Raw genomic sequence first — 27,990 nt, 5'->3', positions numbered from 1 at the left:
TGTGTTTTTTATTTGAATGCATGTTTGAGGAGGGGGTGGGAATTTCTCTGTTTGTTGAAAGCAATGTGATAATGAGGTTTCTTCTCAAATTGGATAATGATCAGGTTAAGCCCTGTCATTTTACAGGAAAGCAATGAAGCATTATGTTTCTTTGGTACTTTTAATCGAAGGGATCCTGTAAGTGCTTTACAGGCATAAGTGCAGCAATCAAAGCTTGTGCAGCATGAGTTGGTCACAGTTCGATCAATGCACTATTGATTTCAAAGGCATCCTGCTGTAAAATCCCCTCTGCTATGAGGATCAGGCTTTCACTATAGCGTCTCCTTAATCACGAAATGAAATGTAGCTGAGGTAACTGCTGTTACGTGGCCAGGTGGCGGGGAAAGAGGAGCCAAACTTGTGTTAACTCGTAACTGTGTTCAGATTTTTCATTCATCCTTTTATCCTCTTTTCCTGTGTGGGGGGGTATTTATTCTCATTTCTATCCCAGTTCATTTCAAAGTGGTTGACAAACTTGCAATAAAGAGGAAGTACCTATAATAATAAAATACTATATATAGTTAAATATATATGAGTTAAAATTACCTTACACTTGCTTAACCACAGCTGTTGTAAGCCAGTCTAGCTAAGAAGGCCTTACAGGCAGCATTACAAGCAGAGGAGAGTCCTCTCCTTAGAGGGCTGTCCTATCCTAAGTCCATTTTAAAGATGAACCATAAGAAGAAAGACCAGAGGCCTTGAAGTTTTTCACTTGTTCATAAACAATCTGGAGTTAGGGGTGAGTGAGGTGACCAAGTTTGTTGATGGTCCTACATTGTTCAGGGTCATTAAATCAACAAGAGATTGTGAAGAGTTCTAGAAGAACCTCTTCAAACCCAATGAATTGGTAGACAAAATGGCAAATGCAAATCAGTGTAAAGTTATGCATGCCAGGGCAACAAGACTTAAATTCACATATATTCTTAAGGGGTTTGAACTGGTGGAGACTGACCTGGGATGAGACCTTGAGATTGTAGTAGTTAGTTTGATGAAGATGTCACCCCAGTGTGCAGCAGCTTGTGGAAAAAAAGGCAAATTCAGTGCTAGGGATCATTAGAAAACGATTTTCTGGAGTACAGTGGTAACTCTGATTACGAACTTAATTCATTCCGGAGGTCCGTTCTTAACCTGAAACCGTTCTTAACCTGAGGTACCACTTTAGCTAATGGGGCCTCCCGCTGCTGCTGGTGTGCAATTTCTGTCCTCATCCTGAGGTAAAGTTCTTAACCCGAGGTACTACTTCTGGGTTAGTGGGGTCTGTAACCTGAAGTGTTTGTAACCCAAGGTATCACTGTATTAGCATTGAATTATGCACATTTTCTTGGGCAATATAAAATGTTGAAATAATTATCTTGAAATAATTATCAGGAGAGTGTCTTAAGACTCTTGGCAATGTGTGTTAACATTCTGTCATCTTCTTTGTTTCCACAGCTTCCCATTGTTGAAAAAATAAGAATGATAGCACAGAAAATCTATGGAGCAGAGGATATAGAGCTGTCTCCTACAGCACAATCTCAGATAAATCGTTACACTCAGCAGGTAAAAACAATAAAGGTGTATGCTGTGGGATATATTGTAGGGGTCACTCCCCACTGTTTTATAAATTGCGTATACCGTATATTTTTGGGTGATGAATGAGAATTATCCAGTTTGTAGTGAGGGCTTCTAATGTTCTGAGTACAAGAGGTCCAGTTCATACAGTTCACTAGCATGAAAAGCATGTGTGATGCAGCATGTGCATACACATTCACTGGGCCACAAAAAAGTATGCATGGGCCCAAGTTCTTTTTGTACTCCATTAATTTTTACTAGTCATTGAATTTAGCTATATTCATTGAAGAATGTTATTTTGGCACAGGATCTTGGAAGGAGTGTTGTTCCTTCATTACAGTGTACATACAAACTTGGCAGTAATCTGTCCTTTTCATTTGTCATTTGTCAGGGATTTGGAAATCTCCCAATTTGTATGGCAAAAACTCACCTGTCCCTCTCTCACATGCCTGAGAAGAAAGGTGTCCCCACTGGCTTCATCCTGCCGATTAGTGATGTGAGAGCCAGTATTGGAGCTGGTTTCATTTATCCATTGGTGGGAACGGTGAGTAGGGTCCACTTCATTCTCAATCTCTGTCTTAGCTGTTATGTGCTATGAAGATCTTCCTGGGAGCTCTGTGATATAAAGGAGTATAGAAATTCATAAAATATAAATAACAATATGGCACCACCTACCAGAAAGTGCCTTAGCCTGCAAGTTACACCAGTACATTGTAATCTCAACGTATATGGACTAGGATCTAAAGAAGTGTAAAAATTGTTTCACAAACCCAAATGGGCTTTTTGACTTCAAATAGCAGTTACCAGATGCTGCTTTTGAAACTGTATGGAGAGCAATTTCTGATGATGATGATGATGATGATGATGATGATGATGATTTATTCCCGACCCATCTTGCTGGATTTCCCCAGCCACTCTGGGTGGCTTCCAGCGAAATATTAAAATACAATAATTCATCAAAGCTTCCCTAAACAGGGCTGCCTTCAGCTGTCTTCTAAAAAGTCATATAGTTGTTTATTTCTTTGGCATCTAATGGGAGGGCGTTCCACAGGGCGTATAATAATAATTTACCGTATTTCCCAAGGATCAGTTGTAAAGGGAAGAATTCAGCTGGGCCAGCTCACAAGTCTTCCTTGTGGGATCCTGTCCATTTCTTTTAGCTTGAGAAAACTGCTCATGTAAGCTTTTCATCCTTTACAAAACATTTAGCATATATGTTCCCCTTTTAAAGTTTCAGACTGATCTTGTTGCTCTCGTCGATTGATTTATTTTTTATACATTTTAATGATACTGTTCCTTGGCACTGATTATTTCTAATTGGAAGACCTCTTATGTAGCTGTGCTAGAAATGGAACCCAGGCACCAAGCAAAAACGTAAAAAGAGAGTGCTCTGGCGGTGTTATCTCATTATCCCAGAGTACAAGCCGGCTTCCTCACATTAGCAACACATTGGGGAGTGACTGAGAGTATCTGACTTATTGTTCTGCATTACCAGTGAAAGGGAGCAAGGAAGGAAGTGATTCCTGACTAGATGTGTTTTTGGAGTTCAGGAAATTCTGTCATGAGGACTCTCTGGCCTTGGGGGTGTGCTTTCGATGTACACGATCAGGAAACATTCCTTTCACCACAAGCACAGTAAATTGTTAACATTTCCGCAGAGGGAGGTAATCCATAATGTGACTTCAGCCCTTTTGTGCGCTCTTGGGAAATGTGTTCATGTTTCGTGGAATGTTATGAGCAAGTTGAAATGCTGAATTACTACTAAGCCTCACTGAAGTCACAGGGATATGAGCTGGCCAAGTCTAGCCCCTTCCATGCCCATACAATGCACTTTTGGCTGTCAGACCTGCTTTTATAAGCTAGATGTGAGGAGGAACTAATGATATTCTGGTTGGCTGCACATGCATATTCCTGTAATGCATAAATTTAAACCAAGCTATAATCATGGAACTTCCTTTATAATAAACTGTCCTTTATAATAAGCAGTACTTGCTTTACTTCTTCCTGCAGTGGGAATTCCGTGTGCAATGGGGAAGTCCTTTTATGAAAAAAATGTACCAGGCTTTATCAGAGGAAGTAGGCAGTAAAACGGAGGCGAGGTGGCGCTTTAATTAACACTGGCATGACTTTTATCTCTTCTCCCTTTGACCCTGATGGAGGCACTACCATATACTCACAGGTGGACTGTTGAGATCATGGCTTGGCTATAGAGAGAACAGGCAGGAAGCCTTGTTGAGTGTGTTTAGGAAACTGGTGAGGTCATTGGTGAGTTATGTTTGGGTGGAGAATCACTGGATTCTCTAGTGCATGCAAACAGAGTCATCTCCGCCCAAAAGTTATTGCAGCTCTGTATATTCCCACATTTTCTGTTAATCTGCTTTTGTGATGCTGGTGTATTCCATACAGTACTTAAGTATGCAACTTTGGCTTACTCTTGTGACAGCACTCATTAAAAGACAATGCAGGGCTGCATTCTGTATAGGGGCAAGATAAACATTTCACTGTACCAGCTTTTGAAGTCACTCTTATCAAGCCAATTTTACATCTCTAGTTGGGAGAAACCCAGGACAGGTTTTGGGTGTGGAGAGAGAGGGGGAAAGTTCCATTGTGCAAGCCAGAGTGTTTGTGCTAACAGGACAGCTTTGTTGTGTCCAACCCAAATATTTTATCAATAGGGAACCAATAAAATGCATTGCATTAAATTCTTAGTGCAATGAAATATAGCTGCCTAAACTGTACACTGATGTTCCAGCACTTTAATGCTATTCTGGTTTTATAGTGAAAGTACACAAAGCCATAAACTTGTGGGAGCTAAGTAAGTCTGGTCAATGCTTGGATATCTGCCTTTGGTTACCTAATGGAAGAAAGGCAAACTATCAATGTAATTAAAAATTTAAAAATAACTAAATATTAGGAGACTGTTCATTGTACCCTACTTAGTCATGTTTTACTGACAGAAAAGGGGAAGGAATGTTTTTTTTTTAAAAAAAATGGTATTTCAGCTATTTTCTCTTCAAATGTTATCCATTAATGTTTACTGATGCATCAGTTTAGAATAGATTGTTTATTAGCCAAAGTATTAACTATATTTGTTAAAACAGGAGAGCAAATCTGAGCATCTGCTGGTTAAAATGTTTCCTTGTAATAATCTAAGGAACAGAAAAGATTGCACCTTTTTGTTGCAAGTTTACTTAAGGGTTTCTCTGTTAAAAATCTTTCTTTTCAAAGCATGCCACCAAACATCTATATAGTGCAGAATGCAAGGAGGGCCCAGAGGTGACAAAGTCCCTTGCTTACCAGCCATGCAGTTTAAGTGCACGCTCCACTGCCTACACTTTATTGCAAAAGACTGGCTTGGTAGTACACTGTGGATTGAATTCAACATAGCGCTAAGGTGATTGTTCAGTCAGGCAAGCATAATCCAACTGTTCTTGGGGTTCTCCTGACCCTTCACAGCAGATTTGGGAAGTGGGGGGGGGGGGGAAGGGGGGAAGTCCTGCTGTGCTAGGGGGGACTGTTGCGCTGGCTTCTACTAGTGCAATGATTTAGTTGAATATAGCCCTATGTTTTCACTATCGCTTTCTCAGTGTGCAATCTGATCAGATATCTCAACTTGCTTCCATGCTGCTTGGCCCAAAGTTGGTAACTGAGAACACATTGCTATCATGCGTGTATGTGTCATTATTTTCCTCTTGAAAACTCGTCAGCTGAAAAACATGCTCTGAATGACAAGATGTTCGTTTGTGCACTTGATAGAATTGTAAAAATTGAGGGGGAATTCTATAATTGGAGAAGTTGTATAGTTAGTTGTGTTTGGATGTGTGAAAACTTTCTCATAATAACCTTAAGCACTATGGTAAAGTAGGCTTTATTTCAGTATAATTGCATTATAAAGGTCATTTGCACTGAGTCCAATAGGAAAACAGTATTCTCATTTCCTGCTTTACATTCCAGACTACTTTCAGTTGATTCTGACAATTGGTTCTAATTATATAACGTGTTAGGGTAGCATACATGTTTATTATTTAATCGCCATGCGTACTGTACTATTCAGTGCAATATTTTTGCATATGTTGGGCTTTATTATACTGTATTGTTGGAGTAGATGGGAAAAAGTCCCACAGCTAGCTAGCAGCACTTTATAATATAATAACAATGCTTCCCACCCCGTAGCTGTTTTGGCAGCTGGTGGTAGTTTAATTTTGATAAGTTTGACATAAAGAATGGAATGTGTTCATTTTTGGAGGCCAGAAATATCAGAGGGAAAGTTTAAGGGGAAATGAGACAATGACACACTCCAACTTTGGGCATTGAAGTTTTGTTCATTCTCTCCTCCAGAACATTTTAAAATTCTTATTTACTGATATGCAATGTACAACGTCTGTGGCAGCATGGGCTGCTCTGTTACTTGCAGTGCGAAAGCAACTTTGTACCAGAATTGCAGTGGAATTCGTTGACTATCCACAAGAATATGTCTAAATTAGAATGGGAGGAAGCCATCATGAGGAAGTAACAATATAGGCAGGGGAAGCATACTTTTAACATACTTGCCCTTTTAGAAAACCTGGCACCTTCATTATATACCTTTAGGCACTGGGCAAAAACTTCTCCTTTATAACTAGGCCTTTGGCCTTGAACTATCTGTGGCCTTTTAGAAGTGGGTGGGATGATGCTTTTAATGTACCTTTCTTGGTTTTCATGTATCTATGTGAGATTTGGGGGTGGGGGTGGCATTGTTTGCTTGTACGTTGCTTTGGGTTGCCTTGAGCAAGAAAAAACGACTAACAAATGTAGTAGTAGTAATAATAATAATCCGTCCTAATAGACCAGCCTCCACTGGTGTATATACTATTTTGCTATATACTATTTTTCCAGTTACCAATTCTGGCTGAATCATTTCCAAAGCTTCTCATACCCATGAGGTCTGGCTGCTTTATTCTACTGATCATATCTTATTACTTGTTCTCCATTCTCTTACAGCCAGGAAAACTCTCAGCTCACATTCCTTATCTAATCCATTGCTAGAAAGTTTTGGCATGCCTTTGTACTGATGTGAAGGCTTTCCTTTCCTCAGGAGAGTCCCTCTTCTTGCTTTTTTCATTACTAGACAGCCATCTTTGCTCTTATCTAGTTCATTCAGAAAGGAATGCAAGGAGGGAGCATTACAAAGTGGAAAGGGGCTAATTTCCGAGTTTCATGGAACTATCTGAAAAATAAATGCCTGTAGGAAGAAAATAAAATGTTAACCCTGGTTTATCATTTCCCACTTTAATATATAAAAGTGATTCTAATTCTGTTGTGAGGTAAAGTACTAGAACTTGTAGACCGTGGAGCTCCTGCTTCCATGTGGAGGTGCTTTCTGTTTGCACGCCATTGTGCTAGTTGTCTGTCACTATGACTGGACCAGGGCACAAATATACTTGCTTAACTGTTGAACACTTCTCTGTCTTAAGTACCCTAAGCACAACTGCTTTCAGTAGATTAGAGCTTCATCTTTTAGTTTTTTGACTGCTTCTTAAAGAGTGTCAGCAGTTGGGAAAAGTAACCCAGCAGAATGAAGGAAAAAGTATTCTGCTGCGCCTCAAATTTTTTATGAATTCCAGATAAGTTTACAATCATTATGAGATCTCTTCACTTCGTCAGAGTTCACTGATCACCTGGAAACTCTGCTTTCTTACAGTTTGAAGGCAGCTTTTTAGAGGGAAGAAACTGATGACAGAAATGAGGCAACACATAGTCTGATGTATTTTCAAAGATGTTGAGGTGATCTCAGCACACATCTTGGGTAGCTGTTTGAATGAGAATCGGGAAGATCATTTGGTGGCTTTGAAAAGCTGATTGAACTAATGCCATCTTTTGGCTCTGAAACTTGTCCTATTCATCATTTGAACACAAGCGTGATCAAAGCAAAAAGCTCTACTTCAAATCATTTTATATGTAACCATGATCTTCACTTTCATCACAACCAAACCAATTTAGTTCAATAGCAGTTCTTTTGGGGGGAAGTGGAGGGACCCATCTGTTTTAAATATTGATAACTAGATCAGGAATTGAGGGTCAGCACAGTCTATCATCTGCTTACTCCCATAGCTTGGCTCACCAAGTTTAATCTTATGACCATGTTATGACATGCACGGATTACACAACCTCAAAACAATGGGGAGTTTCAGTTTGGTGAAAGAGTAAAACCATTTCTAAATATGTTGGAAGTTGTCAGCACCACTAAGCTTACTCCTTTCCTTTGGATTCCAGACAGGGCATGGAAAGAAGGGAATTGAAGGACAGCAACTTCCTACATTTACCAAACCTACTGTTCACTATTGTTTATCCTATTAGCCACTCCAAGACTACCCATGGCAACAACACTGGTGGCAAATTTGCCACAAGGATAGTGACACGTCTAGATAGGCAGGTTTGAAGCCGCTGCTGCTGTTGATCACTGATCAATCTGTTGTCTTGTGCATTCAGTCTCAACTCATCTCCAGCTGCTGCCTGACAGGTCAGCTCTGCTTCATGTGCAGCGAATGTGTATTTTTGCCAGCTTGCTGCTGTTTCTACTCACTGCCACAATCCTTTTCTCCTTGCTGCAGCCAGACTTACATTTGACCATCCGGCAATGGTTTTTGTAAGACTTTTCACTTCGTTACCCAGAGGGAAAGCGTGAGCAAACAATGCACCACGGAGCAGCCACAGAAGGCTGGCAAAAATCACTGCTGGGTGGATGAATGACAAGTCAATTGAGTCTGTTTGAAGGAAGGAGACTGGGGTGGTGGCAGCTGTTAATACTCTGCTTTGACTAGTCCACTCTCCCCCTCTAGGCAGTAAGAGGGGACGGGGTGTCACATTTTAAGGTTCGCAGAGTGTGTCTTGCTTGAGTGCCCTAGCTTTTCAGGGTTAATTATGACAGTGTATTTGTTGTTTGTCTTTTCCATTTTAATCCCTTAATCTCCAACAAATGACCACTTAATATATATGTGTGTCAGAATGAAAGTTCTAAAGGCTGACACAATCCAGATGACATCCCAATATGGGGTCCGTAAGAATTGTAATGAAGCTGTAGCTGTATTTTACAGTTCTTTCAATGGTGTTTTTTAAAACAAAAAACCCCGCTTACAGTGATTTGGGGGGAGTCTGAAGAGAAGATGTATTTGCAAATGTACTAGAAATGAGGGAGAATGAGTGAGTTGTGCTTATCTTTGCACTGGACGTAGGAAGATGGGCTTCCGAGAAACTCACACTAAAGTACCAGTCATTGCATGCCATTAAATTCAGTGAGTTTCCGTTATTAATACCAGTCTCTTATTCAGCTGATCACATTATTACAGGTATCTGACACAGTTTGTAAAATGTTTTGGGTATCAATCAATCAATCAATCAATCAATCAAACAGATCATTTTATCTATGCTGTGCCTACAGATGTTGGCGTAGAGGCAAACCAGATCACGTTTCCTTCCTTTTTTGAGAGCATAAAGCCAAGAAGGAAGGGAGAGTCTCTGATGTTGGTGAGAGGTAATCAACTGAAAGGCTGGATCTGACCTCAAAAGCAATTTCACCTGGCCCTTTATGACGCTAACATATTTTAATTAATCAATGCTAAAAAGAATCCCCAGTGTTTCACTTGTACAGAAAAGGGAAAGAGCTTTAAGTTGGTGGTAGACCACCGACTTTGCACACAGGTGCCAGAGTCAGTCCACAGCATCTCCAGGTGAGGCAGGGAATATCCCGTCTGATACCCTGAAGAGCTGCTGCCATCAGCGTAGACAATACTAAGTTGGATGGATCCGTGGTTGGACTCAGTATAAGACAGCTTCCTTATATTTCAGTCATACTTTCTTTCCCTACCCTTCAGGGCCTATGCATCTAACCAAATGTTCCTCCACTGCCCGCTTTGCAATCACCATGTGCCTGGGATCCATAAAGAATGTTTTCTGTTGAAGCGTACATTAAACACCCACACAGCTTCCTCACCTTACTGAACAGTAAGTTGGAAACTTAGGTGGCAGGCTAACAGATCCAGGGCGAGAGGCTGGGAGAAGAAGTAGGTCCCCAGCTGGGAGATGGGAGGGTCTAACTCTGCATGCAGATAAATGGCAGGATAAATATGCTATAAATATGGTATATGCCTTATAGGTATCCCCCGCCCCCTTTCTCTCCTTTCTTTTTTCTCTTGTTTTTTATCTTTTGGCTTTTTAATATTCTTGTTCTGTAAACTAGTTTGATTCTTATGTATTTTATGTCAAAAAAAATCAATAAAATTTCATTAAAAATAAAAAGAAACTTAATGGTGTGGCCATTGGAATTTGGTGATTGGAATTTGGAAGCATTTGTTTATCAGGAATATCTCCTTAGAGAAACGAAAGGAAGGAGCTGTAAGTGCATTAGAAATATTTTTTTAAACCCATGCTCTAAAATTATCCAGAATGCAGGAACGCACCTCCTGAAAAGCAAAACAAAGCACAACAGATCAAAGGTGGATTTTAGTTGTGAAAGACTTGAGTCATGAGATACTTGAAGGAGATATAATTGAATGTTTATAACATTTATGTACTAGATCACATTCAGATTTGTCAGTTGATTTTCATTTCCGTGAAATGTCAGATGGTGTTTTTGTGCTCAGTTCTGGTCATGACACTTAAAAAAAAAAAAAGACTAAAGTGGCTTTGGAAGAGAGCAAGGAAAAGGAGGAGGCAATTGGAATGCAAGGCATGCATGCAGATTATGACAACAGGTATGTTTAGGCTAGAAGAAAGAATGTTAAAAGTGAACAACAACCAGAAAACCTAAAATTATGTACAGTGGTGCCTCGCAAGACGAAATTAACCCGTTCCGCGAGTCTCTTCGTCTTGCGGAGCACGGCTATTAGCGGCTTAGCGACTATTAGCGGCTTAGCGGCTATTAATGGCTTAGCGGCTTTAAGAAAAAGGAAACAAACTCACAAGAACTCGCAAGACGTTTCTTCTTGCGAAGCAAGCACATAGGGAAATTCGTCTTGCGGAACGACTCAAAAAACGGAAAACTCTTTCGTCTTACGTGCTTTTCGTCTTGTGAGGCATTCGTCTTGCGAGGTACCACTGTATTAGAAGTACCTAAAGTATTATCTCATTTGGTTCCTTGGTTTGCTCTAAAACCTCTTAATGATGCATTTGTTTGTGTTTGGCCTTTTCAGGATGACTGATGCAGAATGTTAATTCTCTACCGTAATATCATTTTCCTAGCTTGGTAGCCAAATGACCTCCTAACATATTTTAGACTTCCTGCTTTAGCTGTAATTAAGTTTACTTCTCTATCTTTGCGAGTTACTCCTCATGATTTGCTTTTCTGCTTTTTACTGTAGTCAGCAAAGAAAAACAATCAATGTGTCGCATGGCACTGCTAAAGATGTAATCCTTCAGATATAAACAGAATAGAAAAGTAACTCCAGGTAATCTATCTCAGTAACTCAAGTAAGTAGCTAGCTTACATTATACACTGTATAAAACTGATGCCACTACTGCTGCTACTACTAATGATAATAATAAATAGGAGAACAAAAAAATACATATTTAGAAAGAACATGTGTGTGTGTCTTTTAAAAAGTTCAATATATTATTAAATACAGTGTTATTAAAGGAGAAAGAAATGGACAGCTGTACAAATAAATTACATTTTACTAGTTGGCCATTTTAGTCCCTAAATGTTGATTAATCATTTAAATCTGATAAATACCATAAATATGTTTTTTGAAATGCAGCAGGTGCTGCTACAGTAGACTGCCTTTCCGTACACTTTCAGGTATCCAAAGATTGACCTGAGCAATTAATGATCAAGTTGCAGTCTCACATTTTACAAGCTCCCATTGATGCCTTACAGTATCCTCCCTCAAACATACCAATGCGGGATGTGATTTGGAGTGGTTCACAGTGTCAGGGGACTCCTAGTCTTGACTCTGAGATAAGAATAGATATACCATTGATCTGGTACCTGACAGCAGCACCTAGATTCCATGTATGAAATCTAACTTTTGCCATCAAAATTAGTCCTTCTTGATTTGATAGCATTCACTGATTGTCTAGTTTGACAATGTCACTAACTTACGTTTGAATATCTAAATGTTCAGTTCACTAGTACTAGCTGATGCTGTTTTACAATGTGGTTGCCACACCCTATAGTTTTTTGGTTCAGTCTAGTCTGTAAGTCACCAGCGTATTCAGTGTTATGAAAGCAGGTTAGAAGGGACCACAGGGATTATCTATTCCAACTCCCTGCAATTCAGGAATCTTTCACCCACAACCCTGAAATTAAGTCTCATGCTCAACCAACTGAACTATCCCTCAGGTCACAATGTCGCATTAGGATCCTTTTATTCCAACAGGCTTCATGTGTGTGAAGTATTCCAGTAGTACCTGTCAGGGAACTGCCATCAGAGAGAGAGATGGGGGAAAGGCTCCAGGAGAATAGGAGAGACCCTACAGCAGAAGCAGGAACCAGCAGGGGGAGCGCAGGAGTTCCAGCGGAAGGGGAATCGGAGGGAAGGCTCTGGGATACTTCTAGTGAGAATAGTGCAGAGGTATCAAGACCCCCGTTAGCAACTCCCACCCCTCGCCGGAAACTGTCACGCAGAGAGTCATGAAGGCGCATGTCCGTCAAACAGCTTTTATGTTGGAGTAAATTCCGTAGACGCCCACTGTCAGATTCTACCAGCGACTGACGGAGCCATGCTTTGGGGGGTTCCGTTAGTGCCTGGGTTTGGTTGACCAGCCAAACCAGAGAGGGATTAAGCTTTTACGCACAAGCAGCTCATTATCCCATCACAGTACCCTTGGATAAACCCCATTCATTTCTCTCCCATTTACACACTGATGTTGGCTGCCCATGCAATGCAGCCACAAGCAACAATAAGTTGTTTTTACAGCTCAGTTTTCTGTTTTATAAAATCAATATACAGTGGTACCTCGGGTTACATACGTTTCAGGGTACATATGCTTCAGGTTACAGACTCCACTAACCCAAAAGTAGTACCTCGGGTTAAGAACTTTGCTTCAGGATGAGAACAGAAATTGTGCTCCGGCGGCGTGGCAGCAACAGGAGGCCCCATTAGCTAAAGTGGTGCTTCAGGCTAAAAACAGTTTCAGGTTAAGAACGGACCTACAGAACCAGAGGTACCAGTGTACCTCCTCTTCTCTGTTTTGTTAATCTGACATCATTTTTTTAAAGCATAGTTTTGTTCAACCAAGGTTTGGTATTAGCCTGCCTATAGCCTGAGAAATAAACTTGCAGGAGGCAATTTCAACTTTTATTCCTCTCCATGTTAGCATAGCCCCTTTCAGAAGCTGGCTTAATGCTAATAGAGAGAAAGCCATGCCAGTGGATCCTTCCATGTGGCCCAGGTCTCCTGGCTCCCTTGGTGGTGTGAGGAGGTGCCCTGCTACCGCTGTTGCTAAATCACAAAGGTAATGTTGAGAAAGGACTTTAAGTGAGGTCAAAGCAGGAACGCGCGAGAGAATGTGCTTCGTATTTTTTCTACTATACTATTTTCCTCTGATTGAATAAGGTATTCCTTCCATGGGATGCTGCTGTCAAAAGACTAAGTTAGTTAATTTTTATTAGCTTCCATTTAATTGAATTTTGAGAGAGAGCTCTGATTACAAATGCAGTACAGGAAAAACAGAAGAGGAATGCATTACACAGCTATCCAAACAGATATATTAGTTCCAATCTTTCCCCTCCATTGTGCAGGAAATTATAGCTATCTGTTTGGCAAAGGGAGATAAATATACTTATTGGAGCATTAATGTTGACTCAAGGGGGTATGTGAACCGCCCCCCACAAAAGGATGAATATGGATATAGACTTTAGGTTACATGAGTACAAGTTAACCTTTTGTCTTTCAGGAACATGGTAAAAAAGGAAAATAAAAACATACCATTATCTCCATGTTGTTAGCATATAGTAAGAGAAAGTCAAAATGATTTGCTGTTTTACTGTGCTAAGCTGTTTCTGCACAGGTCACACATGTTTGCATTTCAGTAGTGGTTGTTTTAAATATACAGTACCTCAAATGTAAATCAAATTATAGAAAGCTGGATCATGATTATGGGACTGAATCAGCCTTGGTTGCCCTAACGTATGGCCTTTATTGGAATAAGCACAGGGGGGGTGCAACCCTGTTATTGTTCCTTGTTCTCTCACCAGCTTTTGATAATACTGACTGAGCCAACTTAGTGAGATGGGTGTTGGAGACAATTAAGCAGTGGTTCCAATACTATCTTCAGGGTCAGTTTCAGAGAAACTGCCTTTTGCCCGCCTGTCTATGCTGTGAGGTGCCATGATGCCAGGTGTCAGTGGTGGGCTGGATAAGGGCCAGTAAACTGATTCTGAATCCTGGTAAGATGGAGGCACAATGGGTGGGTGCTTCCTGTATCAGGATAATTGGACAACTGCCTGCTTTTGAGGTTTGTAGTCTCTGGGTGCTTCTGGGTCTCCTTTGGCTGATAAGACAGCGACAGCAGTTTCTGGGCCAAGATAGCCTGACCACTGTTGTCCATGTGCTGGCAACCTCTAGGCTGGATTACTACAATGCACTCTAGGTGGGTTGCTGCAGCTGGTGCAAAATGCAGTGACTCAACTGCTCACTGGGGCAGGATATTACCTGCTGTTGAGAAAATTGCATTGACTGACAATTAGCTACTGTTTCTGGTTTATAAAGTCCTTTACAATTTGGGTCCAGGATACCTGAAAGATTGTCTCCCTCCTTTCATACCTACTCAGTCTACTCAGAGGTGTATTCCACACAACGCAGGTATCATAGCTATGGGAATCCCCTGCCCCTGAATATTAGACAGGTACTCTCTCTGTTGTTTCTTCTGTCTACTGAAGTTCTTTTTCTTTCAAAAAAGAAGGCTGAGAACTTTCCCAGTCCGCATGTGTAATGGAATGGTTTTCAAGATATTTTTTAAAAAATATATTTTCATTTTCTAATACACAGAAATAATAATAATTGCCATAAAGGAGAGAGCGTGCACTTCTTACTTGCCACCTTCGGCTCCTCTGGGAGGATAGGATAAAATAGGATAAAAATAATAATTAATAAATGACTAATGTAATGCATTTTTTATTTACTCATTTTGTTGTTGTTGTTGTAGTAGTTGTTGTTGTTATGCCACCCTATACCCGGAGGTCTCAGGGCGGTTCACAGAATTAAATCAAAATATAAAACCACAAAATATATAATCAAAATAAAAACTCAATAACATCCCCCCACACCCACATTTTAAAAGGGCATAGGATGTCAATCAAAACAACCAAAGGCCTGGTTAAAAGGGAACATTTTTGCTTGGCGCTTAAAGGCACCAGGCAAACTTCCCTGGGGAGAGCATTCCACAGACAGGGAGCCACTGAAGAGAAGGTCTGTTCTTGTGTTGCCACCCTCCAGACCTCTTGAGGAGGCGGCACATGAAGAAGGGCCTCAGAAGATGATCTCAGGGTCCAGGTAGGTTCGTATGGAAAGAAGCGGTCCTTGAGGTATTGTGGTCCTGAGCCATTTAAGGCTTTATAGGTCAAAACCAACACTTTGAATTGGGCCCGGAAACTACTTGGTAGCCAGTGCAGTCAGACCAGGATCAGTGTAATATGCTCAAACCATCTTGCTCTGTTGAGCAACCTGGCTGCTGAATTCCACACTAGCTGAAGTTTCCAAACCATCTTCAGAAGCAGCCCTATATATAGTGAATTGTAGTAATCTAACCTTGAGGTTACCAGCAGGGGTGTATAAAGGAGGGGCATCAGGTGCCACCCTGGGGGGGGTGACAAGATGGCCCACTGCCTCCCCCCCCCCAGCTGTAGAGCAGCCGAGGGCACGTGCGCGCCATCCGTACAGGCTGCCGCTCAAGCATCATCCATATGGGCGCCACGTGTGTGCAGCTGGCAATTTGCCCTGCCCCACCGCACCCCGCCCTGGGTGCCAGAGAGGCTTCCTCCACCACTGGTTACCAGAGCATAGATATCAACAGTTCAGCTATCCCTATATAGATAGGGGCGTAGCTGGACCACCAGCTGAAGCTGATGGAAGGCACTCTGGGCCACTGAGGCCACCTAAACAATTCAATGCATAATAAGATGCTCTGTAGCAAATCTCCTTAACAAGAGATTTAGTTTTTAAATGGCTGTTACAGCTGCAAAAGCAGGAAGTGTACAAGGGAAAGGGTTCAGCTTACTCAGTTACTCAACTTACTCAAGCTACTCAGCCTGTGCTGTCCCTTCTATACCGTATGGCTATTTATCAGACTATCTCTTTGGCTCTGCAAAAAGGTGTTGTGCGACAAATCTGTGCAAATCCCAATCTTGACTTTTCCAAGCTGTGCCAATACTACCTTCAACTGTTTTCAGAGCCTGGTTACCTCATGTACAAAACTAACATAAAACACTTTGTGCTAGAAAAAAATACTGGTATATTAAAAATTGTGTATTGTGTTTTAGATCACTGTTACATTTTGCTTTAAATTCGTTTTCTATCTCCTTTAAAACTGGGCTGTTATGCTCTGCCATGCTTCTGGTAACCCCAGAAGACACAGGGGGCAGGGGAAATAAAGGCTTTTAATTATGCTGTAGAGAACCCAGGCACCACTTCAGCTGTGCAGCTGGAACCCTAAACTCTAATAACTAAAGCAGCAAATGTGTGTAACCCAGATGAAAGGAAACCTTGAAATATGTAATTTAGGCTATTATTTACACAGCATGCCGGTTCTGGTATCTTGACCTCACAATAATAGATCACAATTTTTTTCTTGTGCCTTGGAGTACCTGATAAAATGATGGCTCCTACCTTCAGGAGGTATTGCTTTGGCATAGGATTGCAATTACTTTTACTGTCATAATTTATAAACTAATATACAGTCAGTGTTACATTTAGAACTATGGAGTTCTAAATAGGGAGCTTTTCATGGGGAGCTTTCATTAATTTGGAAGGCTCCCCATTTTAGAAGTCGCAAGTTGGAATGTGACCCAAACCGTGGTGGTGTGAAGCTTGTGATTCACCCCTTGAATGTTAAGTCCTTATGACTCACCCCTTGAATGTTAAGTAAACACAATTTCAAAAATCTGAATACCAATTTCAAATGGCACAGAGAAAAGAAGATTGGAGGCAGGAAAATGGCACTCCTCTTGAATCTACCATTTAAAACAACAGCTTCATACTGTTGTGTTCTGATAGATCTGAATATGAACTGAATGTCCTATTTTTATGCTTTGAGTCTCCAGCGAGAATTACCCGGCTTTTATTATTGCTTCATCTGCATATTAGGCTTAGGAATTCAGAGCAACATGTTTGTCTCAAGCAACCCTGTGAGGAAGGCTGAGCTTGGGATACACTATCATGTTCTGCTGGGACTTGGTGCTCACCAGGGAAATGATACAGATTCCCAGAGTCTCTTCCTGTAAAACCAGGCCCTATCAGGACTCTAGCTACTCCCAATGGACTCTTCTGGTTGAGCTTTGTAAGGTGGTGTTTCTGCTGAGAACCAAAGTTATCCGAAGAGTGCCAAGGCTTCCCTTCTAGTGGTTCCACCCTCTTGGGTGAGCTGGGTGCAATCTTTTAAGTAGCTCGTTTTAGTTGCATGCTCCTGCATGGCAGTGGAACAGGAGAAGCTACGGAGGAGTCATCCCCAGAGTGGAGATGCTGGAAGAGCTGTGTCCTCAGGCAAGGATGGGGTAGAAAGGGGTTGCTGCAGGTTCCACCTCCCCACTGAGCAGGGGTTGACTTGTGAGTCATCTGAACCCGAGTATTCCTTCACTATGATGTGGATGCAGGGGACATAACATTAACTGGCTCGTGACCTCACAGGGGTAGTAGGGATTTGAATAATGCCACATTCAAATCCAACATTTTAGCCACCACGCCACACTAACTCTGCTCTTAAATTGACTTTTCCGTTCGAACTGTATTGCAGCATAAGATCTCATGAACTCAGGCCTGCTTCTTCAGATGTGTAAAGTATTATCCTCACTGACTTGATTAGGAGAGGGTTGGAGTATGCAGGGGGTGGGGGATTCTCATACTGACTGACTCGTATTGGCTAGCTGTGGAATAAAATCCATTATATTTGCAACTTTGGAAACTAATAGAGGCTTAAGCTTAAACTTGCTCCTAAGTAACCCCTTCAAGGGCCACATGTTGGAATTCGTAGTCATGTAGCAGGACACTAATTGTAGTAAGGGCATGGATGATCGCTCTTTTAATGATATCTGTGTTTAAGGTAGCAACCATTTCTGCACAGCTATGTTGTACATTTAAGTACAAAAATTTGCAGCAGAAGGTAATGTCAAAATATTATTCTCTCTAATCAAAAGATTGCTCAACATAAGCCACGGCTGGAAATGCTGGCTGGGTTTGAACGTGCATGCTTTGCCAGCAATGTACAAGGAGTTACGTTCTAGGAGAGACTGTGAACTTACTTGGATGCCTTCTGTGGGAAAATACTTTAGTTGGTTGATGGCATCACTTTTCCTTAAATATGCTGAAGAATTTCTTAAACTCTTGAGCTGCTTATTATTTGAGACCCTGTCATGATGGAAAGCTTTAATTTACTTGAGGTCACAGAAGAGGGGGAGTAATAGGAGGCAAGCTGAACTCTAGATGATTCCTGGTTGATTTTGCCTCTGGCTAAACAGTGATGTTGTAGAAAGGTTTCTGTGCCAAAAATGCTTCACCAGAAATTAGCTCCTTTTGATTTAAGAAAAATGGATCCATCATCCTTTGGGTTTGTTTGTTTGAAACCTGAATCAGTTTAACATACATATTTTTAAAAAACAATGTATTAAATATGTTTATTTCGTGGTTCAGTAATACTACCAACCCCAGCTGCGGATGTTTGGGCAAGGTCAGCTAATATGGCACCTTCTCGATGCTGTTGGACTACAGCTACCATTAGCACCAGTCAAGATAGGCAGTGGCCAGGAACAGTGGAAACTGTGGTCCAATATCTGGAAGGTACCATGTTGACTACCTGGTAGTTGGAGAATGAATAAACTAGTATATGACGAGATGTAGCTATAACTGCAAGATGGGTTCTGATAGCTCAGTTGGTAGACTATGAGATTCATAATCTCAGCGCCGTGGGTTCAAGCCCCACGTTGGGTGAAAGATTCCTGCATTGCAGGTGGTTGGACGAGATGATCCTTGTGGTCCCTTCTGTGATTCTAACGTCGTCAGAGCAACGCTGGCTCAGGGGATAGCTTCAGTCACCATGGTATCGAATAGGTAGGGTCAGAGAAAAGCATGTAAGATTGCAGAGTATTGATTTGTTACCCACCCTTCACCTGCAACATTAGAACCAACTTAAAAGCCAGGGTAAAGAGGTACATCTTCAGCATTCATGGGAAACGGCATAATGAAGTTCCCAGACACACCTCTGTGGGGATGGAGTTCTACAACTTAGGGTCTACAGGGAAGGAAGGGCCTTTCAGATATTTTGGGCTGGAGTTCTTTACAGCATGTAAAGAACTTTGCTTCAGGATGAGAACAGAAATCACACGACGGCGGCGCAGCAGCAGCGGGAGGTCCCATTAGCTAAAGTAGTGCTTCAGGTTAAGAACAGTTTCAGGTTAAGAACGGACCTCCGAAATGAATTAAGTACGTAACCAGAGGTACCACTGTATAGCTTATGCCCTACAGGTACATTTAGTGGACTTTTAGAGTTGCAAGCCCAACCTGGTACCAACTGAAATTAGACAAAACGCTACCAAATTGATATTTAGGCAGGTATTGAAGACCTTTTGTTTAAAAAGGCTTTCCCTGGAGTCTGTGTGCCCCAGGGAGGTCACTTCAGTGCTGGTAACACAGTGGTTTCACTTCACCCCCTGAGGCTTACTCCATTGTCTCTCAAGTCAGATGAGTGCCAAAAACTCTTTGGATACCCCTGTAAGAGGAGGGGAGTGCTGTTCCTGTTTAACTGACTGGGGAGCAGAATTTCAGGCATTAACTTGTCTTAGTCACCCAGTAAGTCCACAACTAAGTTGAGATTTCAACAGAGATCTTGGAAGAAGTATGTTCTATACAGTGGCTGGGATTACACAGGCGCTTGTTTCCTCCTTTGGCTGTTCTAGTAAAACAATTTTATTTGGGTGCTTAGCAGAAAACATAGTAAAATAATATTTTATTAGAAAAGCAGTTAGGGGACTAGTGCTAAATATGAACATTTGTATTCAGGAATTGTTACTTCAGGGAACAATTAGTTTGCTTCACATTAACAGGCCTAATAAATGAGTTTTCCTGTCATTAGCGTGTTACTAACAGATGTGCAGTGAAAGATGAAAAGTGTCCCCAACTGTGTTCTAATCCCAGAATTTGGCTCAAAACAGACACTGCTAAATTCTTATACAAACTGCTTAATTTCAAGATGGAGACTCCGATTTCCTACATATAAGCTACTTCTACTTCTTACCCATCCTTCACCATAATGTCCCAGGGCGTGTTATAACAATTTAAAAATATTTTTAAAACATAACAGATTACAATAAAGAGAATAGAGTATATGAAGCATCTCTTAACTTTATTTGGCACAATGTATTTTGTGCTTTTCAAATGTTACTATGCTTGTAAAATTCACCATATTAATGCATAGATGGATTGTGGTGGCTCATGAATCTCACTTGTACCCAGCCTACTACTTGAGAAACATCATAGTAACTATTTATTTAGATATTTACATCTCTTTGTATGAATTTGGTTTTTATAAAGTATCTCTGAACAAATACCTAGATAGGAAGGGTGGGGTTTTGATAGCATCCCCCCCCCCCCCGTATCCATGATTCATGGCTAATCTCGTTCCTGTGCTGATGGTTTTAGTACCTTCTTACCTTTGGCTAAAAAATGTAGTCAAATCCAAGCAGAACTTCAGAAAAGTTCTGCATTATTAATCTCCCCCCACCCCAACTGCTTAAAATTGTGATTAATGGCTTTCATAAACCCATGTATTTGTTTTGAGGTACTAAATGTATACAACGAGATTATGTTTTTAAAGAATTGTTTAGGTATTATCAATTGTTTTGGGAAAGGAATGTTGCCTGAAAGTCTGAAATTATTAGAGTTCTTAAAATCTTGACTCTTTTCCAAGGCAGCCCCATCTTGCCTGCCCCAAGCATCTGTTTTTTCAATCTGAGGTTTTGGGATTTTGTTTTTATATTTTTGTAGGAAAGGGAGCTTTGTGAGGATTGCCTATGACAACCAATTCCATCTTGAATAAAGCTTTAGTATATATGCCCTTTGTTTCTTTGAGCCAAACTATACTACTAAAGCCTAATTAAATTATACCCCTCTCACATAATTTTTCTCCTTTTATTTAAGCATTAACCATTTCCCAGTCGTACTGAGTACAACAAGGAGTGCTGACGTTTATTATGGGAACACGATACCTCAAATCTATTGGGCCATTTTAAGTAACTGATTAAAGTCCCAGGACTATTGGGGGAAAGATGCTTATTTGCAGAGTATGTGTACTGTGCACTTCACTGTGCAGAAGTTGTGGTGCACCTAGTCGTTTGAGAATGTTTCCATTTTTCAAAAGGTAAAATAAAAACCTGCTCTTCTGCTAACTGTGGCTGCAATTTGTTCAATGTAGGTGGGGTTGGCTGAAGCTTCAGAATATCAGGTGGACCTTCTGCGTTCATCAAATTCTTTATTCTTCTCCACAAGTGATTCTGCAACAAAACATTGCAGTGTGTGGAGCTACCCAGGGTTCCAGCTAGCCATATCTTCTTCCAGGATACTTCTTTCTATTCCAGTCATCCTCTCTCCCCTCCCTCCCTCCCATTTCTATGTCTGCCTACAAGTCAGACAGCATCCCATGCCCACTGAGCAACTGTAGTCTCATTGAGCTATTCTTGTGACGCACCCTCCTCCTGTGTTTTCTATTAAAATATTCCCGTACTTTTGCAAAGCTTGGAGTTCTCCCAAGCCTGCTGATACCTTCTTCTTGTGTGTGAATGGTTTCTCCCCTGCACCCCTGTATCAGGAACTACACTTGAAGAATGAGTTTGCTATTGACATACAGGACAGGATTGAGGAACTGGATCCAGCTGACTTCACCAATAATGCCAGGAGCAGTGTTTTCCTTTGCTGGCATGGCTTAATTTTAAACTGCAGGTAAAGGAAGCAAGGTTTGCAACTGCTGGTGGTGACTGGCAGCAACTTCCAACCTGAGACCCTTTGCCTGCACAGTGAGAAATTGAACCATGCTGCTGAAGGAAGCGTTTCCCTGCGGGGGGCTGGCTCTAAGCACCGTTCAACTGACTGGCATTTACAGTCAGCCCTGCTTAGGGAAGATTGGCTGCTCTACAGCGTTCCCGATCTCTATGGGACTGCTGATCAGCGCTAAGAACATGCCTAACTTTGCCAAGGCGCAATCAGCAGAGCACCCTTTAAAGCTTCCAACTATTCCTTTGCAGCCACGTTCTTACCTGTTTTCATTATATGTGTCAACAGGTGTGGAGCAGGTGGCCATGGTTTGTTAGAGAGAGGACTTGGGGGCCAACTAAGGAGCCCTGATACAGGACAATGAATATGTATGAGCAGTGCCTGCAGAAAGCCCTTAACTAGGAACCAAATAAATGGGAGCTCTGCAGTTAAGATTTTTTTAATGATAAATTGCCATTGCTGATTGGAAAGGGGCAACAGTGCTGAGGGAAGGAGGCGATTATTGATCTGTGTAACCCATTTTGCTGAGATGTTGTAAAAGCAAATGTATTGGCTTTGGCTTTGGTTTAGAGATGATTGTGGCACAAAACCTGCACTTTGAAATGCTTTAGACTTTTCATTTAGACACAAAAATCAGAGGGGAAATTTGACAGAATCTTTTATTCTGGAATAACCTAATGAGAAATATTTATTTAACTTCAACTAATAACTAGCAAACAACAAAGTATCATTAGTTTTAACAAAACAATGGCATACTATTAATTTGAGAATTTACTGTAAACATATTAAGCACACTTTTAAGAAAGCATGCTTAAGCTGGCAGCTTCGGTTTTAAGGGAAATTAGCTGCATGGCATCCAAATACAAATTGAAGCACTGCACACATGCTCTAAATGTGTATCTCTGGAGGATCCTAGTGGTGCTCCCACTTTTGCCCAAAAAAGAAATCCTTTATGTTTAGTGAAAGCAGACATTTTATTTTAAGAGATTACGCTTGGCAAGCTGTTCTAAATTGGCAGTGGTTCTCTTTAATTCTGTATTAATCTAGTTTTTAGTAAGGGATTTTGAATTCTGCCAGTGACAGCTTGTGCACTGAGAGAAAGGGTCTTGTTTCCCATCATTATGATCTTAGAATGGAGCTAAAAGACTTTCTTAGCAAATGTATCGTCCCAACCCTATAGGACTGACATAAGGGGAATAAAGGGAAGGAAAACTTGCAGGAAAAATTCGTAAAAAGGAAAGAGAAGTACTTAACCCCCTTAAGCACACATACACACACAGACATAATTTCCTGCAAATGTCTCCCAGGGGACTTGTTTCCTCCAGCTGGGCTACCTTCCTGTTTCAGAGCTTATGGGGATGGGATAAAATGGGGAGGGTATTTGCAGGGGAATCTGGGAAGGGTTAAGCATTCCTCTCATTCAGCATAATTTTAAATGTAGGAACATCTGCAGAATTTGTGTTGAGCCTTCATATAGTTTACTTTTTCTTTTCGCCGACACACAAATTAATCTAAACCATTTTGCACTATCAGGGCCAAAATTAGTTTCAACTAATTATAAAATATTGTACAACATTATTGTTACTTGTGTAATGAGTTAACTTATTATTTATGGAAGGTTATTTCTGTTTACAGAGCAATTGTTTGATGTTGAAAATGCTGTTGTGTGCCTATAACCTCTACGTGTGCATTAAATAACATCTAGGTATTGATAACTCATTTTCAAATGTGTCTTGGCTAGAGGAGCCTAATACAGAATGCAGGCCTCTCCGTTAGTACAGCATTTATCTGAATGTCTTCTTTGTTGTTAACTATCTACATTCCTACTTCCTTTGCCATATTCCTCCTGAAGAATGCACCATTTCCTAAAATTCTGCACCACAGGGTTTCACACAGTATAGCTTTTACTTTGCTTTTCCAAAAGTTCTTGTACACATTTGTAAGCAATCTGAGGCATAAGTGAATCTGTTTAAAGTTTCTGAACCTGATTTAGCAAAAGGGATTGGAGTAACAGATGGCTTGATTCTTTTCATTTCAATGCATGTGAAATTATGAGCCCACGAAGAACAATATGGTCTTTCACTTCATCATGGGTGTATATGCACAGTGTGGTTATCAGCTTACAATTGCAGGACCGTAACTTCTAGTTCATTGTTCCCCTAGATGAGCACAATGCCAGGATTGCCTACAAGGCCTTGCTTCTATGACATTGACCTGGACCCTGAAACGGAACAAGTCAAGGGGTTGTTTTAATAAAAGCACAAAAATAAGGTGAGTGGAAGTTCTTGTTAAGTATGAGTCCCTTTGGTGTTTGACAGTAGTAATGAGCTAAAGAGATTTTTAATGTTTCTTTTCTCACATCTTGTGGCTTTCATCTGTGTCTATTTGGGTATAAATCTTTAATAAGATATATCAAGGCTGTTTCATAGGAAATCACTTATGTTATTTATTTATTTATTTATTTAAATTTGAATGTGATTATGTTTTACTGCTAATAGTTGTATGCTTTGGAACGTCAATCTAAATTCACTAAGTGCTTATCATTTCCTCCAATGCCCCATCAGTTTTGGTACAGTGGATGCTCATGTTGCAAACGTGATCCATGCGGGATGCATGTTCGCAACCCGCAGCGTTCGCAACCCGTGTCTACACATGTGCGGGTTGCAATTTGGCACTTCTGCGCATGCGCAAAGCACAATTTAGCGCTTCTGTGCATGCGTGACCGCCGAAACCCAGAAGTAACTCATTCCGGTACTTCCGGGTTTTGGCAGTTCACAACCTGAAAAAGCGCAGTCTGAAGTGGCTGTAACCCGAGGTATGACTGTAGTTCTCATTTTCACCATGGGGTGGAGGAAGTGGGGAGGAAGAAACAGGATCCAGCGAAGTCCAGCGAACTGCATGACTCTATAAGTTAAGTCTACAGTTGAGAGCAGCTGAGACTTGGTTAGTCAGGGAGGGCCAGAAGAAATCAGCTTGCTGTGTCCCTCACCACATACAGTAAGTATCCCTAGAAGACGGGGAACTAAGGCTGAGGGAGTATGTTCCACCAAGTTAATTTCTGCACTATTGAGATATATATACTGCTCTCTATCCCAACCTTATCTAACCTCTTTGGGGAAGATAGCTCAGTGGTAGAGCTTCGTGTTGTGCTTGAATAAGGCCCAAGGTTTAATATCCCGCATTCCAAGGAGTCAGCTGGGAAGGGGAACCTGGAGAGCCTATCCCATTTCCTGACAGCATCACACAGCTCTTCCTGTCCTTAGTACCTTCACAGATTTCTTTGAGTTAGGCTGATATTCCACTTCATTCACCAGACTTTGAGTTCAGTTTGTGACATCTTGCACATCAGCATTTAAAACATTCTATAATAAGGCAACAATTCAGATACTGGCTAAAGGAAATCTTATAGGTGACATCCAGTTCTTTGTAAACTGGATTTTTTTGTAAACCACTTACAGTTTATGGATGGTTAAGCACCATATAAATGCTGCTAAATAAAAATTAAAAAATAAAACATTATGCTTGGTCCAGCTTCTCTTACAGGAATATCAAAAGCCCTTTTGTGTAACCTTCTGCACCCAGGCTTTATGAAGTGCATTTTGCAATTATACTTTTCGTTCCCATTTCAAGTACAAAAAGTACTGCCTGAATTTTCCAGAGAATAAACAAGTTTATGCCTTCCTTGCAAATGCACCGTGGATTATTTTAAGACTCCAGGGACGTAGTGGCATCCTATTAAAGTCAATTGCAAAACAACCATTGATTTTAACTACTCTGAATTGCACACAAAGTGCTTAAGCGTTTGGAAAGCGGTTAAGATCTCAGCTACTTGGGATCACCCAGTCCTACATTCCTGAAATATGCTTGGACTTTGATGAACACAGGGGGAAAGGAATTCTACAACTATAGAGCCACTGTTCAGACCACATCTCTACAGACATTGTGGTCATAAACTCAGTGTACAGGTAAGCCCTATTCAGACATGATGCTGGCTTATACATGCCTCCATGTGCAAAGGAGCACACACACCCCCAACCCTCATTTTAGACTTGGCCCTCTAACTTGTGGAAGGTGACAGGAAGTGATGCTGGGTGGGAGTGGAGTGTAGTGCACTTGTCCTCACTTATGAGTATGGGTGTATATGCAAGCAGCATACTCAGATAAGACTATAGCAAGCATCAGGTTTAAGAGATGCCAATGGGATGTAAGAGAAGAGGCAGTCGCTCCAACAGCAACTAGGACATGAAGGGTGGATCATAACCAGCACTTTGATCATAAACCCAGAAGGTAATGCTGGAAACATTGGTGCTTTCAGCATTTCTCCTCCCCCCACAAAGTAAAGGATCAGCTTGTGATGATCTGCACCAATGTGAAGCTTGCAGACCATCATAATAGGCACCTCTTCAGAGTGCAGTACTATTTTCAAGCCTTGAAGTTACAAAATGATAGCTAATGCATCTATAGCTGATAAAAGAAACCACTGACACTATGCGCAGAATTGCCAAGGGGGGTGGAAAACACAGTTTTCATGGCCTACAGCTGAAATGAGGAACCTCTGCTTCACGAGTCTCCTAACCCAACCTCTTTCATTTTCCCCAAGCCATATCCCTTCTCCCTCACCTCCTCCTTGCTTGACCTGCAGAGAGCTCACAATGGAGAGAGATGCTCGCTTGGTGATCTCTTCCCTTCTACATTTCTTCGCTGTGCTCCTTTCTCAGAACACAGCAAGGAAGCCAAGCTAGGAAAGGAAACAGTGTGTGTGAATGGGCTTTAGTTTCACCTACTTCAGGCTTTGGCACCACCCACTGCATATGGCCCTCAACCACTTTCCCATGAATGAATACAGTCCTCAGGAGTGAAAAAAAATCTCTACCCTGGCCTGCAGGGTAGTAGCATGTTGGCTGCAGTGAGCTGCTGCATGCCCTTTATTTCTGGCCACACTCACATAACACAACCTCAAATTCCAAGGATCAATGATGTGGAGTATTCCGGTCTCTACAGGAATTTATGGACAGAAAAAATATGTAGAATTGGACCTGGTAATAATGCTTGTAATTATAATTCTCTGTAGCATTGATAATAGTTTAATTAAGTATTCTAATTAAGAAAAAGGCATTCGGAAACTTATTCTGTGTATGAGATTGGAGTAGTTGCACTGACATAAATCTGAAAGATGAGAATAATTTTTTCTTCACTGCTCTAACATACACAGACCTGTAGGATAATACATTAGGGATCTGTCTATATTAGGAGAAAGTACACTACACCATGTAGAACAGTTAAGTGTTTTGCTTTACTTACCCTCCAGGCAAAATAATTCAAGCACAGTAATGTTACAGAGAATTTGCAGTCTGATATCCTTTTTTAAGAGAGAACCAAAAAAAGACATGTTTCTTCAAACAATGAAAAAAGGAATTCTTGAAATACTTAACTTTTTTCCTATTTTCCAGACTTCTGCAGCTTCCATGTTTTCCTGGAGTATGACAAGCATGAATTTGAAGAATGCCTATCATGTATCTCTGCAACAATATTGGAATACACCAAAGCAAATAAATATAATATTTCTTGAAACCCTTCTGTAATAAAAAAACCAAAGCAATTTTTTTTAAAAAAAGCAGTACTAACTAATTTATTGTAAAGTGGCAGTGTTAAGGAATGTTTTTCAAGACATGCTATTGCCTGCATTCTAACTAGTGGGTGTAGGTAGTGGGAAATGATACAGAAATATCTTTTCCACTTTTTAAGATTTTGATTCATTATTTAAGATGCTTTACCTCACTTGGGTCAGCCTAGAAAATCAGCATTAAAAGAATAATGCTGTCTGGTGCAGTTTAATGCATTTTATGGGGTATATATGCAGCTTCTTGAATTCGGCAGCTGTAGCACCAAGCAAAATTATCTGGGAATGTCTGTGCTATCTTTCAGTGTTACCTACTGGGGTTGGGGGGAAGCTAGGGTTTCAAATACAGGATCTCTCTTTTCATAAAATTGCCCAGGAATTTTACAGAAATTGAAAATAAGTGTTGTTGTTTTCCCATGTGGCCAAACAGCTGTGAAATGTTCATAACTTCATGTATCTCACTGTTATTGGTCTTTGCAAATGAGTTCAAGTTTCTGGCTTACTGCTTTGTACTCTCCTCAATATACCAAATGTCAACAAGCTTTCTTTCTTTTTACAGTCAGTAGAAGTAAATCTTTATATGCAGGCCTGCAACTTGCATTTTTTTTAAAA

At 40.8% G+C, this 27,990-nt stretch overlaps 1 protein-coding gene and 1 long non-coding RNA gene across 5 annotated transcripts in view; one reads left to right on the top strand and one right to left on the bottom strand.

The window, feature by feature from the left end:
* The window catches only part of MTHFD1L (methylenetetrahydrofolate dehydrogenase (NADP+ dependent) 1 like), a 103,171-nt gene extending 75,188 nt beyond the window's left edge, over positions 1–27,983 (top strand). Inside the window, exons 25-28 of the mRNA XM_081905151.1 lie at positions 1,471–1,578; positions 1,982–2,134; positions 23,922–24,029; positions 27,209–27,983. Coding sequence (XP_081761277.1) covers positions 1,471–1,578; positions 1,982–2,134; positions 23,922–24,011 — 351 coding nt within the window. The 3' untranslated portion in view covers positions 24,012–24,029; positions 27,209–27,983. The remainder of the gene's footprint in view (positions 1–1,470; positions 1,579–1,981; positions 2,135–23,921; positions 24,030–27,208) is intronic.
* LOC309366548 lies at positions 12–27,279 on the bottom strand. 4 transcript variants are annotated; one of them, XR_014166749.1, is made up of 7 exons: positions 27,191–27,279; positions 26,379–26,496; positions 23,883–23,979; positions 6,631–6,811; positions 2,021–2,205; positions 988–1,055; positions 61–534 (listed from the first exon to the last, which is right to left on the bottom strand). It is a non-coding gene; the product is annotated as an uncharacterized lncRNA (long non-coding RNA). The 4 variants fall into 4 exon arrangements; XR_014166750.1 differs by lacking the exon at positions 27,191–27,279 and having other exon boundaries at positions 12–534; positions 26,379–27,183; XR_014166751.1 differs by lacking the exon at positions 27,191–27,279 and having other exon boundaries at positions 12–534; positions 992–1,055; positions 26,379–27,183.
* Positions 27,984–27,990: the final 7 nt, after the last annotated feature.

Source organism: Podarcis melisellensis (assembly GCF_964234715.1).
Source record: "Podarcis melisellensis genome assembly, chromosome: 3".
NCBI lineage: Eukaryota > Metazoa > Chordata > Lepidosauria > Squamata > Lacertidae > Podarcis > Podarcis melisellensis.
The sequence above is the reverse complement of the archived record's forward strand: the minus strand, read 5'-3'. Positions and strand labels throughout refer to the sequence as shown.